At 39.2% G+C, this 13775-nt stretch overlaps 1 protein-coding gene across 1 annotated transcript; it reads right to left on the reverse strand.

Annotated features, from left to right (window-relative positions):
* Nucleotides 1–955: 955 nt before the first annotated feature.
* LOC117905205 (isoflavone reductase homolog) lies at nt 956–3266 on the reverse strand. The gene is made up of 4 exons (XM_034818151.1): nt 2872–3266; nt 2189–2429; nt 1887–2090; nt 956–1119 (listed from the first exon to the last, which is right to left on the reverse strand). The coding sequence occupies exons 1-4, from the start codon at nt 3217–3219 to the stop codon at nt 956–958; spliced, it is 957 nt and encodes a 318-aa protein (XP_034674042.1). The 5' UTR covers nt 3220–3266.
* Between the last annotated feature and the right edge of the window lie 10509 nt (nt 3267–13775).

A 13775-nucleotide genomic window follows, 5' to 3' on the forward strand; every position in this document is an offset into this window, starting at 1 on the left:
GTGTTTTTTAAAATTTATTGAACACTCATTTCTTTTCAAAAACATCTTTTAAATTAAAAGTACTTCTTAAAATTACTGTCAAATGAGTTTTATATAACGAAAAGAAAAAATCGTCGTTACAAGATATTTATCACTTTACTTTTTTTGTTATGTTTATTATTTTATTTGTTTTTTAAAAAAAAATTCTTCAAAATAAAATTAACCATATAATTTTGTAATTATATAAGCATTTAATAAAAATAAGCTTGCTAATATTTTTTAAAATATAAATTTTAAATAAAGGATTAATTTGATAACAAAAATTATATATATAAAATTCAATGACTTTAATAATTTAAACAAATTGGTAACAAAAAAAATTATCAAATAAATATTTTTAAAGAGATTTTTATAAAAAAAAAAAAATGAAAATCACATCCATGATCTTAATTTTTCTAATTCTATGAGAATTTTGCTTTTTAATTTTCGAGAACCAAATGCAAATCAAAGTCAAATGCTATTCAAGGGCGGCTATTTATATATATATATTAAGACAAGGGCGGCTATCTACCTAACACATCAACAACCAGATCACGTGACATCTTCTTTTGTGCAGCATCGTCCTCTCCTGCTATTCAAAGTGTGTATCAGTTGAATTTGAATTCAATGAAGCATCTCTCATCAAATTCAATGAAATGGGAATTTCATTTACATTTCATATTAATCCCATGATTTTCATTCAATCCCTCCACGCAATAGTAATGTTACTTTTTAAAAAATATATAGTATATAAAAATTCTTATTTTTTCTGTATTTTGTATTTCATTTTATTTTAGTTTATTACAAAATAAGGTTTTTATTTATTATTTAGATTCATAAGAAGTAGGTAATTTAATTTATTTCATTGCTTGGAAAAATATGAGGTTTTTCTTCACTCATGGTGAATATTTTTATTCCTGAAAAGAAATCTTAAATTTTATACATAAAGCTTCAGGTATTCATCCATTCGCTTGTAATTGACCTCCAGATAGAGCGTTGCAGCTTCTTCTCCCTCTTCTCCGATCTCAAAGTTTGTTAAGCAACCCTCGTAGTAAATGTGATAGAAATGTCCTACCCCAACTTTGAAGGCAAAGTCCTTACCTACACTGTAGGGACCCATCCCTGATGACACGTGGCACGCGTCCCCTGACGATACGTGGCACGTAATCCTATCCGGAGTATCCACATCCGGATTTCCCCAAAAGTACACGTGGCGCGCTTTCCTATCCGGACCCCTGAAATAAAGAGCACACGGGACTCACAAAACATCCTATCCGGACCACCGCCATTACTCATCCGGCGACCTTTCATATTCTACCCGGATATGTTCATCCGGATCACTGGCCAAGCCAAGCATGCCTCACTACGTCATTCTGACATCCTGTCACAAATCATATTCCAATATCTGCAGAGTGAAAAGACAGAAGTGACAGCAAGTCACTTCCCACGATCTCTGACAGCCGTTCGTAGGATGAGGATGTCCCTGCCACCACCTAGTGGCATCATGGTAAACCAAAAAGCCTTCCATCATTTATGGAGGAGAGAGAATTTCCAAAGAACTATATATACAAACCTTCGTGCAAAGAAGAAGGTAAGCCTTTCAATACCTAGTAAAAGGCCAATTGTGACAATTGCTTTTATCTCTCTTTCCATGGCTGACAAAACCATCAGAGGGTGTGTCCGGAGGCCTTTTGCAGGAGCAGCTGAATCAGGAATCACAGTTGAGATCATACGTCCATCCATTTGGCAACTACGTGGATCGTTGGGAATACGAGGCCTCAACATACACCACACCATATATGGAAAGAATAAATCAATAAATGAATGCAATGTAAAGTTGGAAGTCAATATTTCTCATTAATTATTACCTTCCATAGAGGCTAGAAAGTCTTCTTTAGAGATGCTAAACTTGTCTAGTTTCTTCCCCGTGAGCTTTTCCCATGTCTCAACTATTTGCCTCTGGGAGAGAATGTTTTCCGGCGGCCTAATGTAAACTGTCTTGTTCAATGTACGAGGATCATCAATTGTTTTGATTGTGTATGTTGCAATATCATATTCATCCACGAAAACCGCTGTGTAATACCCCGTAAAACATGCACATATATATATACTCCATCATAATGCAAATAGTTAATTTGTATCACAAAATTTTATAATTAATTGTATGTACCTTTGACATTGCCATCTCCATAGAGACAAACCTTTTCCTTTGGAGGGCTGAGGACAATCATCTGATTGAGGTTCGGAACAAAGTAGCCTGCAAAGCAGTTGGCAAACACGTAAGTGTGAGGGATGTTGGCTTCTTCTATGGCCTTCCTCACAATCATCTTCTCATCAAATGTTACTCTTCCTGGTTCAAGTGCATCTCTCATTCTTGCTGGGTCCATTCCAAACTCTGAAGGCAAGAATCGCTGCCAAAATTTTGTACACAATTATTATCAATCTTAGATTGTTGATGTTGATAGAATAAATACAGGCAGGCCCGTCAAAAGGGTGAGGAAATTACTAGGAGTGGTTGCCTTCAGAAAAAATTCATTTACAAAAAACATTAAAAGTACCAAAAAAAAAAACAAACCAATTCATTTATGAGGGATATGATCTTCGGAGAGCCATGAAAGAAAAGAAAAATACAGATTCAAATTCATATATGATCTTCAAAGGAATATTTTTTATACTTTTGCAGTGCTTCCATTAACCTGAATTTAATTGAAATCAAATAAACTATTTACTATGCTTTCTAATCTGATAAAAAGGATTATTATACCTTTGTACTACAGATATGGTTGATGCACTCATCAAAATACTATATGCAAAAAGGAACTACATGACTTAAAACAATATGTATATATATACCTTAATGTTTCCAGCTTCTTTGATGGCCTCAACAAGTTTGAGCTGCAACAAAATGTTGTGAGACCTGAAATGAACCCCAGACATGGTGCAGATCACCACATCTACTTTCTTCACTGCTTCCACCAGACTCTTATGATCTGCAAAGGAGCCCTCCACAAGGGTAGCCCCTTTAGCCTTGAAGGACAGCAGCATCTGCAGTTTCTCGATGTCCAGACCGATTTCGGGGCGTTGAAGGACGAAGGTGGGATGGCCTTGGGCTAAGCTTGCCTTCAACATCCTCCTTCCGATGTAGCCTGTTCCACCCACTACAAGAACCTTGCTCTTTTCCATCTTCTCTTCTCTACTCATATTCTAACTTCCACTCTCACAACTCACAACCAAGGGTATGTATATATGGAAGATTTAGCAATGGGATGGAGCTTGCTTCAATGGTTTTTCTTTTCTGTAGGGGCCCATCCCTGATGACACGTGGAACACGTCCCCTAACGACACGTGGCACGTGTTCCTACCCGGAATATCCACATCCGGATTTCCCCAAGAGTACACGTGGCGCGCTTTCCTATCCGGACCACCGCCATCACTCATCCGGCGACCTTTCATATCCCACCCGGATATGTTCATCCCGGACCACCGCCATCACTCATCCGACGACCTTTCATATCCCACCCGGATATGTTCATCCCGGACCACCGCCATCACTCATCCGGCGGCCTTTCATATTCCACCCGGATATGATCATCCGGATCACTGGCCAAACTAAGCGTGCCTCACTACGTCATTCTGACATCCTGTCACAAATCATATTCCGATACCTGCAGAGCGAAAAGACAGAAGTGACAGCTAGTCACTTCCCACGATCTCTGACAGCCGTTCGTAGGATGAGGATGTCCCTGCCACCACCTAGTGGCAATCATGGTAAACCAGAAAGCCTTCCATCATTTATGGAGGAGAGAGAGTTTCTAAATGGTATATATATGAACCTTCGCACAAAGAAGAAGGTAAGCTTCTCAATACCTAGAAAAAGGCCAACTGTGCCATCAGCTTTTATCTCTCTTTCCATGGCTGATAAAATCATCGGAGGGTGTGTCCGGACGCCTTTTGCAGGAACAGCTGAATCAGGAATTTGTGTTCGTTGAGATCGTATGTTTATCCATTTGGCAACTACGTGGATTGTTGAGAATACGAGGCCTCAACATTTTCTACTTGGGTTTGAACATAGACCCCCGCCATCGATCAAGGCCAAGATTTATTTATTTGACCGTATCTATCATAAGAATAAGAATAAGATTAAAATAAAGCTGACAGAAAAGGGTCATAAAAGTGAAGTGATAAGCTAGAAATTTCAGAATAACAGACTATATTTATTTTTATTTTTATATTCATTAAATATGATAATAATAATTTGCCATGCCATAGAGACTGCCATCTCCTCCCCCATTCTGTGTTCTGATAAGAAAAGTGAAAACATGAGAGAGATTCGATTGTGAGAAAGAAATCACATCGACATCTGAGCCTAGAGGGGTGTACCTTCTGTGGAGGTGACAATTATTACTTGTTATTGAACTCTTGCCTTGCATGGTAGGCTGGTAGCTAGCGAAGAGCATAGCACCCGCAAATGTATTTGTATAGTTACATGATTGACCCTAAAAAAAATTGAATATGATTTTAAAATATGAAAAAAATGTCAAATTCTGATATATATATATATATATATATATATATATATATATATATATATATATATATATATATATATATATATATATATATTGATGATTTTAAAAATAAGAAAATGCCAAAACAGGAGTCATTGGATTCTCTGAATAAATGTTAAAAAATATTGATTATTTTAAAATATGAAGAAGATACCAAAATCTTAATGATTATATTTTGTGAATATATATATATATATGATAGAGAGAGTTCATATGAGAGCTTCTTTTTGAGATTCTATCTTGGTATATTTTGGGTGAGAGTATGAGTTGCCCATTCGTTTTTTGTGAGAGAGACGAGCGACATTTTCTTTAGTATCTCTAGATCTTTACTCTATCCATCATTCTATCTATTTTGGATGTGACTACTTTCCATGCTTTGATGTGGGTTGACCATCACTCATTTTTCTATCTCCTCGCCTTCTACTATCTTTATTTTTTATTTTATTCCTCCGTTTCACCCTACTTCATCTTATCTCATTCTTTTCTCATTCTACTTGATGTTTGACATAGGTTTGGTACACACACATCATACTTGTTTATTCGATGTGTCCATTCATTTATCATCACTTTTCGTGTGGGGACCCCTAGGTCCAGGACTCATGACGTTTTCTATGCATTGCATTTCATGCACGAGGGGTATGGGGATTATATCATTGGGATCTTTGAGCCTAGTTTCCTTTAATTTCTTTCACCCTATTACCTTAGCCTACGTTACGTCCCGTGTCTGAAGACCACCCTGAGGCCATTACTTCACATTGTGTTTGACAGCTCACACATGGGCAATACTCATGCTTGGTCGGAGATTATTTCTCAGAGCATGGAGGATGGGGGGTTGAGATGATGATTTACACTGGGACATACCCCCCTTTATCGGTGATGGATTTTCAGAGGTGACGTTATCTACACTAGGGCATACCCCGCTCATCGATGACGATTTCTTAGTGGCATGGCGCTTTGCACTGAGGCATAGTCAGTTTGTTTCTTCATTTGGTTTATGATGGATTAGGAGTTGTGGGATGACCCTACACTGGGGCATAGCCCTTTCAGAGAGCGTTTTTATTGGAGATACAGTCACTTTACTCAATATTCTGCATTGAGACACATTCTACTCATTGATGGTTGATTTTTGAGATGACGTTTTATTTGAGGCGTAGCCCTCTCATTGGTGATGGACTTTGATTTTTCATTGGAGCATAGTCACCCTATCAGATCCTGTACACTGGGGCATGTCCATCTTTTGGAGGGAGATCAGATTGGTTCTTGACATTGGAGCATCTGACGAGTGATATGGAGATCATTGGATTATTTCATGTTGTCCTCATTGCATACTGGGGCATAGCCGCCTAGTTGGATGTTTTGACATCGAGATTTGACTTCTTGTTTGTGATTACTGCTTTTCGATGGATTATGGATTATCGATCGACCATGTTCCTATCACTTTTCGTGTCAGTTCGAGTCGGGGTCGCACCTATATCGATCGTCCATTTCCTTGTCATGTTAGTACAGTTTCTGGGGTCACACCTATATCAATCGATCATCATCTTATCAGTTTGAGTTTGAGTTTTTGAGTCGGGACCGCACCTATATCGATCGATCATTGTCTTGTCAGTTAGAGTTTGGGGCCGCACCTATATCAATCGGCCATCTCCTTGTCATGTCAGTTTGTGTTTCTGGGACCGCACCTATATCGATCTGTCATTGTCTTCTCAGTTAGAGTTCGGGGCCGCACTTATATCGATCGGCCATGTTCCTATCACTTTTCATGTCAGTTCGAGTCGGGGCCGCACCTATTTCGATCGACCATCTCCTTGTCATGTTAGTTCAGTTTCTGGGACCGCACCTATATCAATCGGTCATCATCTTATCAGTTCAGTTTGAGTCGGGGCCGCACCTATATCGATCGGCCATCTCCTTGTCATGTTAGTTCAGTTAGAGTTTGGGGTTGCACCTATATCAATTTGAGTTTGAGTTTGAGTTTTCGAGTCGGGACCGCACCTATATCAATCGGTCATTTTCCATGTCAGTTTGTGTTTTCGGGACCGCACCTATATCTATCGGTCATCATCTTGTCAGTTTGGGTTTTTTATTTTCGGGACCGCACCTATATCGATCGGTCATTCATTGTGTTAGTCTGAGTCGGGGCCGCACCTATATCAATTAGCCATGTTCCTATCACTTTTCATATTCACTTTGTTTCGGGATCGCACCTATATCGATCGGTCATTCATCTTATCAGTTCAGTTCGACGTCCAGGGTCTTTGTTCAGTATGACATTCAGAGTCACATCTTCAGTTTTGGCATTCAGAGCCATTGTGCATACTCATCCAGGCATTTTTGGGTCACCATGTATCATCCATTTTGGGCATTTAGAGTCACTTTCCTCACCTGGCTACTCTGGTGCTTATTGCTTGATTTGTCATTGCTCTTCTAGACTTCCCCTTCCACTGCAGATGACATAGTTCTTTGAGTTCGTGACGCATATTTCGGTCATATTGTTGGGCACCCTACACTTGGCATCCTCATATAGTCCACATAGGGCAGTCTCCTTTAGACGCGTTTTGTCCGTACTCTAGGGTGGTTCGACCGTTACTCATCTTTGACATCGATCTTCAAATCACTTTTGGAGAAGTTTTAGAGGGACCCCGGATCCTTAGTGTGGCTTCAAAGGCATTTTAGGACATCATTTTGTTTTAGGATTAGAGCCTTTGTTCATTTGTTGGTCTGAGTGAGTTCGTGTTTCACTAGTGTCCCATTGGGGGTCTCTTCTGTTCTTCGGTAGAGTTCACTTCATTCCACTCACTATTCACACTTTCTTTTCATTTTGGTGTTCATATTCCTTATACTCGTGAACTCTACCGAAGAGGGGCATATTTGTAGACCCCCGTTTGGGATTCATTATACCTCATTTTTCCTACAGCTCATCTTTGCAGGTGGAAGGCTCTCAAGGTGCCACATGCTGTCTCTTGATTGACTGGTAAGGAATCACAATAGTGCTTTTGAAGAAGCAACCAAAAGGAGACACCTAGCAAGGAACCTGCAGGAGCGTATTCTTTCTGTTATGGAAAGGGCCAGTTGCCAGAGGTGGAGGACCTATTTTCTTCAAGCTAGCTACATGAAACACGTGCCGGAGCAGCTAACCGTGGCTATGACGTTAGTTGGGATGGTGACCAGCTGGGTAAGGAATAGGAGAGCAGTTGGAAAAGAAAAAGGACACCAAGAAAGAAAGGAAGGGGGAAGACAGAATGAGAAAAATGGGGAAAACATTTTTTGGGAGGAGGCTCTGAAAAAAGCTCTTTTTGGTCTTCGTGACGCAGAGTTGGGTTTTAGTTTTTTATTTAAAAATAAATATTAAAAATTTAAATTTTAAATTAAAATTATGATTTAATTTAAATTTCTAATTTGAAACTAATTTTATGATTTTCAAATAAAATTTTAATTTTAAAATAATACAAAAATTATTTTTTTATAATTATTTTAAATTTTAATAATTTATAAATTATATATTTATGACGTCATCGGTTCAAATACTGATCCGACCAATGAACCGTGAATCAGTAACTTTTCTGGTTCAATGATCAGTCTGGTTCTAAAAACATTAATTAATTCTAAAAGTGAGCTCAAGTGGGCTCAAGTGGGCTCAAGTAGGCTCATTGAGTTATAATACTTAAAAAAATTTATTTTATATGATGTCACTTCCTGAAAAATGAAACTATAAATATAAAACTAACATCATCTAACTACCTCAATTGAAGATTTTTTATATAATGTGTCACCTTTATTAATTATAAACCCTATAATGCCATTATTTTAAAAGTGACACCATAAATTATTTTTATAGTAGTGTCACCTTGGATGAGGTTCATTATTATATTGATAAGGATCAAGTATGGTAAGCCTCATAGTCCATGCTTAATCTATGTATAAGCCAGATATGAGATCTCAATTTGGCACCTAGCTAGTTGGCTAGTATATAGGGAACTTGAGCTAGACACTTGATGCAACCAAACTAAGATCTCTATGGTGTCAACAATATGACATAGTGCTTGTAGAGTTGTATTGTAGCATATACTTCATAATAAATGTGCTTAGAAATCAAATGCAAAGGTAATTAAGTAAATAGATTCTTGTTTTCTCATTACATGAGTTTTTCTCTCCCCCTTCTTCCCTCTTTTTGTTTCTTCACTGAGGTTTTTTGGATTGCGAATGTAGTGTGTATGCCCTTATAATCTTCACCCATGTAGGACCTATTTTTAATAAATCGTGAGGATATCATTAGAGGACTAAGATGAAGGTATGTCTAGATTTAGGTTTTGCATTCTGTTAGCATTTGTTTTGTTTTTTTTTTTTTTTTTTTTTTTTAATGATACTATATATTATTATTATTGTTATTGTTGTTGTGGTTGTTAATGCAAAAGTTTTTTTTTTTTTTTTTTTTTTTTTGTAGAGAAAGTAAAAAGAAAGAAAAAATAATTATTTATTCTATGCAATTGATTTTATGCTTGGGATCATATTTTAAAAATGATTTTAATAAAAATAAGGTTATGTAGACCCCCGTTTGGGATTCATTATACCTCATTTTTCCTACAGCTCATCTTTGCAGGTGGAAGGCTCTCAAGGTGCCACATGCTGTCTCCTGATTGACTGGTAAGGAATCACAATAGTGCTTTTGAAGAAGCAACCAAAAGGAGACACCTGACAAGGAACTTGCAGGAGCGTATTCTTTCTGTTATGGAGAGGGCCAGTTGCCAGAGGTGGGGGACCTATTTTCTTCAAGCTAGCTACATGAAACACGTGCCGGAGCAGCTGACCGTGGCCATGGCATTAGTTGGGATGGTGACCAGCTGGGTAAGGAATAGGAGAACAGTTGAGAAAGAAAAAGGACACCAAGAAAGAAAGGAAGGGGGAAGACAGAATGAGAAAAAGGGGGAAAACATTTTTTGGGAGGAGGCTCTGAAAAAAGCTCTTTTTGGTATTCGTGACGCAGAGCTAGGTTTTAGTGAGTGAGGGGAGGAGAGCATTCGAGTTTTCCTGGTGTTTGGCTAGAGATATTTGAAAAGGAGGGGAGACACCAAGAAAAGAAAGGAATGGAGAAAAAAAAAAAGAGGAGATGAGAGTTCGGAGAGTAGCCTTTGGAAAAGGGGTCCTGATCTAGGCATCTTCCAAAAGGGTCATAAAAACAGGGCTCGAAGTCAGGCAAGCTTCCATCTGCAAGGAAGCTTTTCAGGTATGGACCCTGTTCATTATCTTCTCTATTTTGTTTTTGGATATCGATAAGATTCTATTTTGGTGTTTGGATGCGAGCATCAGAGATTTTATTATGTTCTTATGGAATCTGAGTTCGTTTGCCTCCATGTTGTGCTTGATTTCTAACCTGGCTTTCAACTTGTTTACACCGACTATTTTAAACTACTCTCCTCTGTTTCTTGATTGTTTGCGGGTTATCCTCGATGTCTGGAGTATACTTACTCATTCTCTCTATTTTGGAAAATTTTGAGAGAAGATTCATCACATGCTTTTGATTTGTGGGGTTGTGCCTGCATTTCTTTTTATTTATTTATTTATTTATCATTCCATCTGGGGAAGAATTCTGTCCGGCCGGCACTTCCACCTTCTCCGGATGTCTCACATCCGAAATTCTGCCCGCCGACGTCCCACCTTCTCCGGATGTCTCACATCCAGAATTTTGTCCGCTGACATCCCACCTTCTCCGAATGTCTCACATTTAGAACTCTGTCTGCCGACGTCCCACCTTCTCCGAATGTCTCACATCCGGAATTCTGTCCAGCCGAAAATTCAGATTCCCCAGGTAGCTCGGCTCGTTAGACACTCGCGATTCGCCGGATCCATTTCCGCCCGCAATCTTCCGCTCCTCTTGATTTTAATAGGCATGAATGTTTTCTTTCATAATTCCAGAATAATGGAATCTGTGATATTAATTCATGCAAAATAAATGGGTTTTGGTGGGAGCCCGACATATGTGACTTTATAATTGATTGATTTAGTTGCCATGCGTGATTGTTTCTATTCTGCCCTATGACATGCTTGAAATTATTCTTTAATTGTGCACTAACCTCACTTTTTGATAGCGCATTGTGGCTCGTCACCCAAGTACATATCTATTCCCATTCTGGTATTTCTATATGAATGTTTTGATTTTCATATGTGCATGATAGTTCTGGGTACTCACTGTTTTACTCGTCCATTGCCATGATTGCTTCATTTTATTAGTAGAGACCCGACTTTAGGGACTTAAAGGGGTGCTATGGTCTTTACCGTACCTTCCCGATAAGTAACCTGACCCCCGAACCCGATCCGGTTTTTCGCAGACCGTCTTTTCCAAAATATGGAGTCACACTTAGGGTTTTTCTTTCTTATTTTGTTTACCCTTTAAAAATAAAACAAAAATAAGTGGCGACTCCGAGTCATTTTTCTTAATTAATTAAAATCAATTTTTCAAATAAAAATCGAGCTCGCCATCGAGTGGGAAACGCATGAGCAAAAATGCGGGGTCTACAAAATGGCGACTCCACTGGGGACACTTTTAGAGGGTCAAGCTTAAACTTAGGATGAAGCAAATGTGGTGTTTGATGAGTCGGTCAGTGGATACCTGTCTCTTGATTGTACATTGAGAGTTCCCAATACTATTGGATGCATGCTTGGGTGTTTATTTTTACTTGGGGCATTGACGTGTTGATTATGATGATTGTTTATCTTGATTGAGGATTCCGATTGTGGCAATTTTTCCCGTGCTTCATTGCTATATTTGTTTGGGGCATTGATATGTTGATTATGTTGATTGATCATCTTACCTCGCTTAGAATAGTGACTCTGATTTTGCCATGTTTTGTTCTGATCACCTCACATGCATAGACTCACCATTGTATATCATTTGATTTGACATGATTGTTTCTCTCGGTTATATATTATCTTGACTATCATGGAGCATGCAATCATTGCCAGATATTCTTCTCGATTAGTTTATGTGTAGATTTGGATGATATATACTTGTGTTGCATGACTGTCTGTTGCATGACTCCTCTCATCCTGATGTGACTGCATGAGTTGCGTGTCTATGTGGGATACACACTTATCCCCTTATTTCCAAGTCCCTACTCTTGGTCGACATTGTTTTCCTTGGTCTCGTATTTGATACGAGACTTGTTGCTTTGTTTGCTCTTCGACCGAGCTAGTGATTAGAAATAGGGTCTAGCGATGGGCTATATCTATGTTTGGGAGCATTCTAGAGGTGGTCGACATATTGATGCTGATTAGAGTCCGAACTTCGAAGACTTATATAGCCCAGAGCTAGATTTCAGGATATTTGTGTGGCCAGTGTGTCTTCTTTTAGTTTCATAAGATTTTCGGATGCACCCACACCACTCACTATGCACTTTAGTCGATTACTGAGTGCTGAGAGTTGTGAGAGCTTTCACCATAGGAAACCCCCTGGGATGTCGAGGCAGTGCATGTGTGGAGGTGATGACCACCTTGCATGGAAGCACCCCGTCTCTTTGGAGGCGTGCAGAGGGTTGCGTATCGCCGGAGGGTACGATCGCTTCTGCTATGGATCTTTTAAAGTCTACCCATTTCCTCTTAGAGCCACATTGACCTCGTAGGTTGAGCCGTAGGTCCTTCGATTAGGACTCCCTTCCTCACACGTGGGTGCATCTGAGGGCTTTCAAAGCCTCTGAGGTCATAGTTTGGATTCGACACTCCCTCTTTTTAGTCTCCATTTGAGAGTGCTCAGAGATCGGTTTGAGTTTGAGTATCCGTCGGATCACCTTTATTGTGTCACCTTGGATTACGTTTTTCACTCGATGGGCTTGTCATGTTTTTCCTTAGGGCTTTCGTTTTTCTTTCTTAGCTCGACACATCCTTTCACTTTATTGACACTTACTTGATACTTCGGGATATGTTCATCGATCATGATCATCTTGTTTTAGCATTGTACACCTATCACGAGCCCGATACCTCATTCTTTGTTTGATCCTTGATTCAATTTTCGACTCGATGCTCATATTTTCATTACGGAAAGGTGAAAGGCACGTTTTCATGTTCACACTTTTTTCGAGAGAGTCGCCTTGATCAACTTATTATTTTTCTCTTATGGAGCTCGAGTTGAAGGTTGATTCAAGGATATGTGGTTACAGATGGAGTATGGATCTCGTGATAGCGTGTTTTTCACACCTCTCTTTATCTCGGATTATTGATGGGAATTCTCTGGTCACATTTGTACCCATCTCACAGTGGACACCTTTATGACTCTAGAGTTCTCGTCATACATCCAGATTTTGGATTGCCATCACAGGACCGTATTTCATATGATGTATTGTGCTTTTGATTTGAGACATATTTTCACTTATGCATCATGATCACTTTGGCCTGACCTATCATGGAGGATATTGAGCCTTTTGACTTAGGATCAGGAGATCGACCTAGGGATTTCGAGACTATGACCCATTTCACCTTCCGTTCAGAGCAGTACCATATCCATATCCATATCCATACCCTGACTCTATGGACTTGACGACCTACCCATTTTGAGCCTGACATGACACCACCACTTGGTACCATTACACGACTTTACTACCCTTGTTCGCCTTATCATGCTATAGTACTATTGCCTTTCCTTGATCTGACTAGGTAGAGTTCGAGATGGTTAGACCCGAGGTGAGCTTTACACGATGATAGATGGATCATGATGAGAGAGTGGTTTGACTGTTTGACGATATTGTTGAGATAGAGGGGTTATCATGGAGCATCCAGATTTGACTCATTGCACATGACTTCAGAGAGTCGGGATGATTAGACATGGTGATTTTATGAGATGATGGTGAGTAGTTTGTGATGATAGAGTGAGTTGATTTTCAGAGTACATTGATGGTTGTCATAGAGCATCAGTGGGAGTTTTCGCACGATTTCAGAGGAGTCGCCATGACTATGTTGGATGGATGCCAGTCTTTAGTATTGGCCATGTGAGATCTCGAAAGCACGATGTTCGAGGTTTTGGTCAAAGGATGGGTGGCCATCATTTCATGAGCCTATTTACTTTATCACCCTCACATATAGAGTTACCCGTTGCTAGCCCTTTGAGCCTCACACGAGCACATAGCCTTTTCTTTCATCACCTCATTTACCTATTACACCGTGTTAGGGACCCTGTAGTGCTTGCATGCTATGTTTGGATAC

This window comes from Vitis riparia, chromosome 17 (assembly GCF_004353265.1).
Source record: "Vitis riparia cultivar Riparia Gloire de Montpellier isolate 1030 chromosome 17, EGFV_Vit.rip_1.0, whole genome shotgun sequence".
Classification (NCBI taxonomy): domain Eukaryota; kingdom Viridiplantae; phylum Streptophyta; class Magnoliopsida; order Vitales; family Vitaceae; genus Vitis; species Vitis riparia.

Bases quoted from the DNA above. Each gene is read 5' to 3' on its own strand.
- LOC117905205 (XM_034818151.1), bottom strand. From the start codon at position 3,219: ATGAGTAGAGAAGAGAAGATGGAAAAGAGCAAGGTTCTTGTAGTGGGT. The intron at 2,430-2,871 runs GTATATATATAC...AAATTTTGGCAG, and splicing joins AAGAAGCTGGAAACATTAAG to CGATTCTTGCCTTCAGAGTT. The intron at 2,091-2,188 runs GTACATACAATT...GGTATTACACAG, and splicing joins TGGAGATGGCAATGTCAAAG to CGGTTTTCGTGGATGAATAT.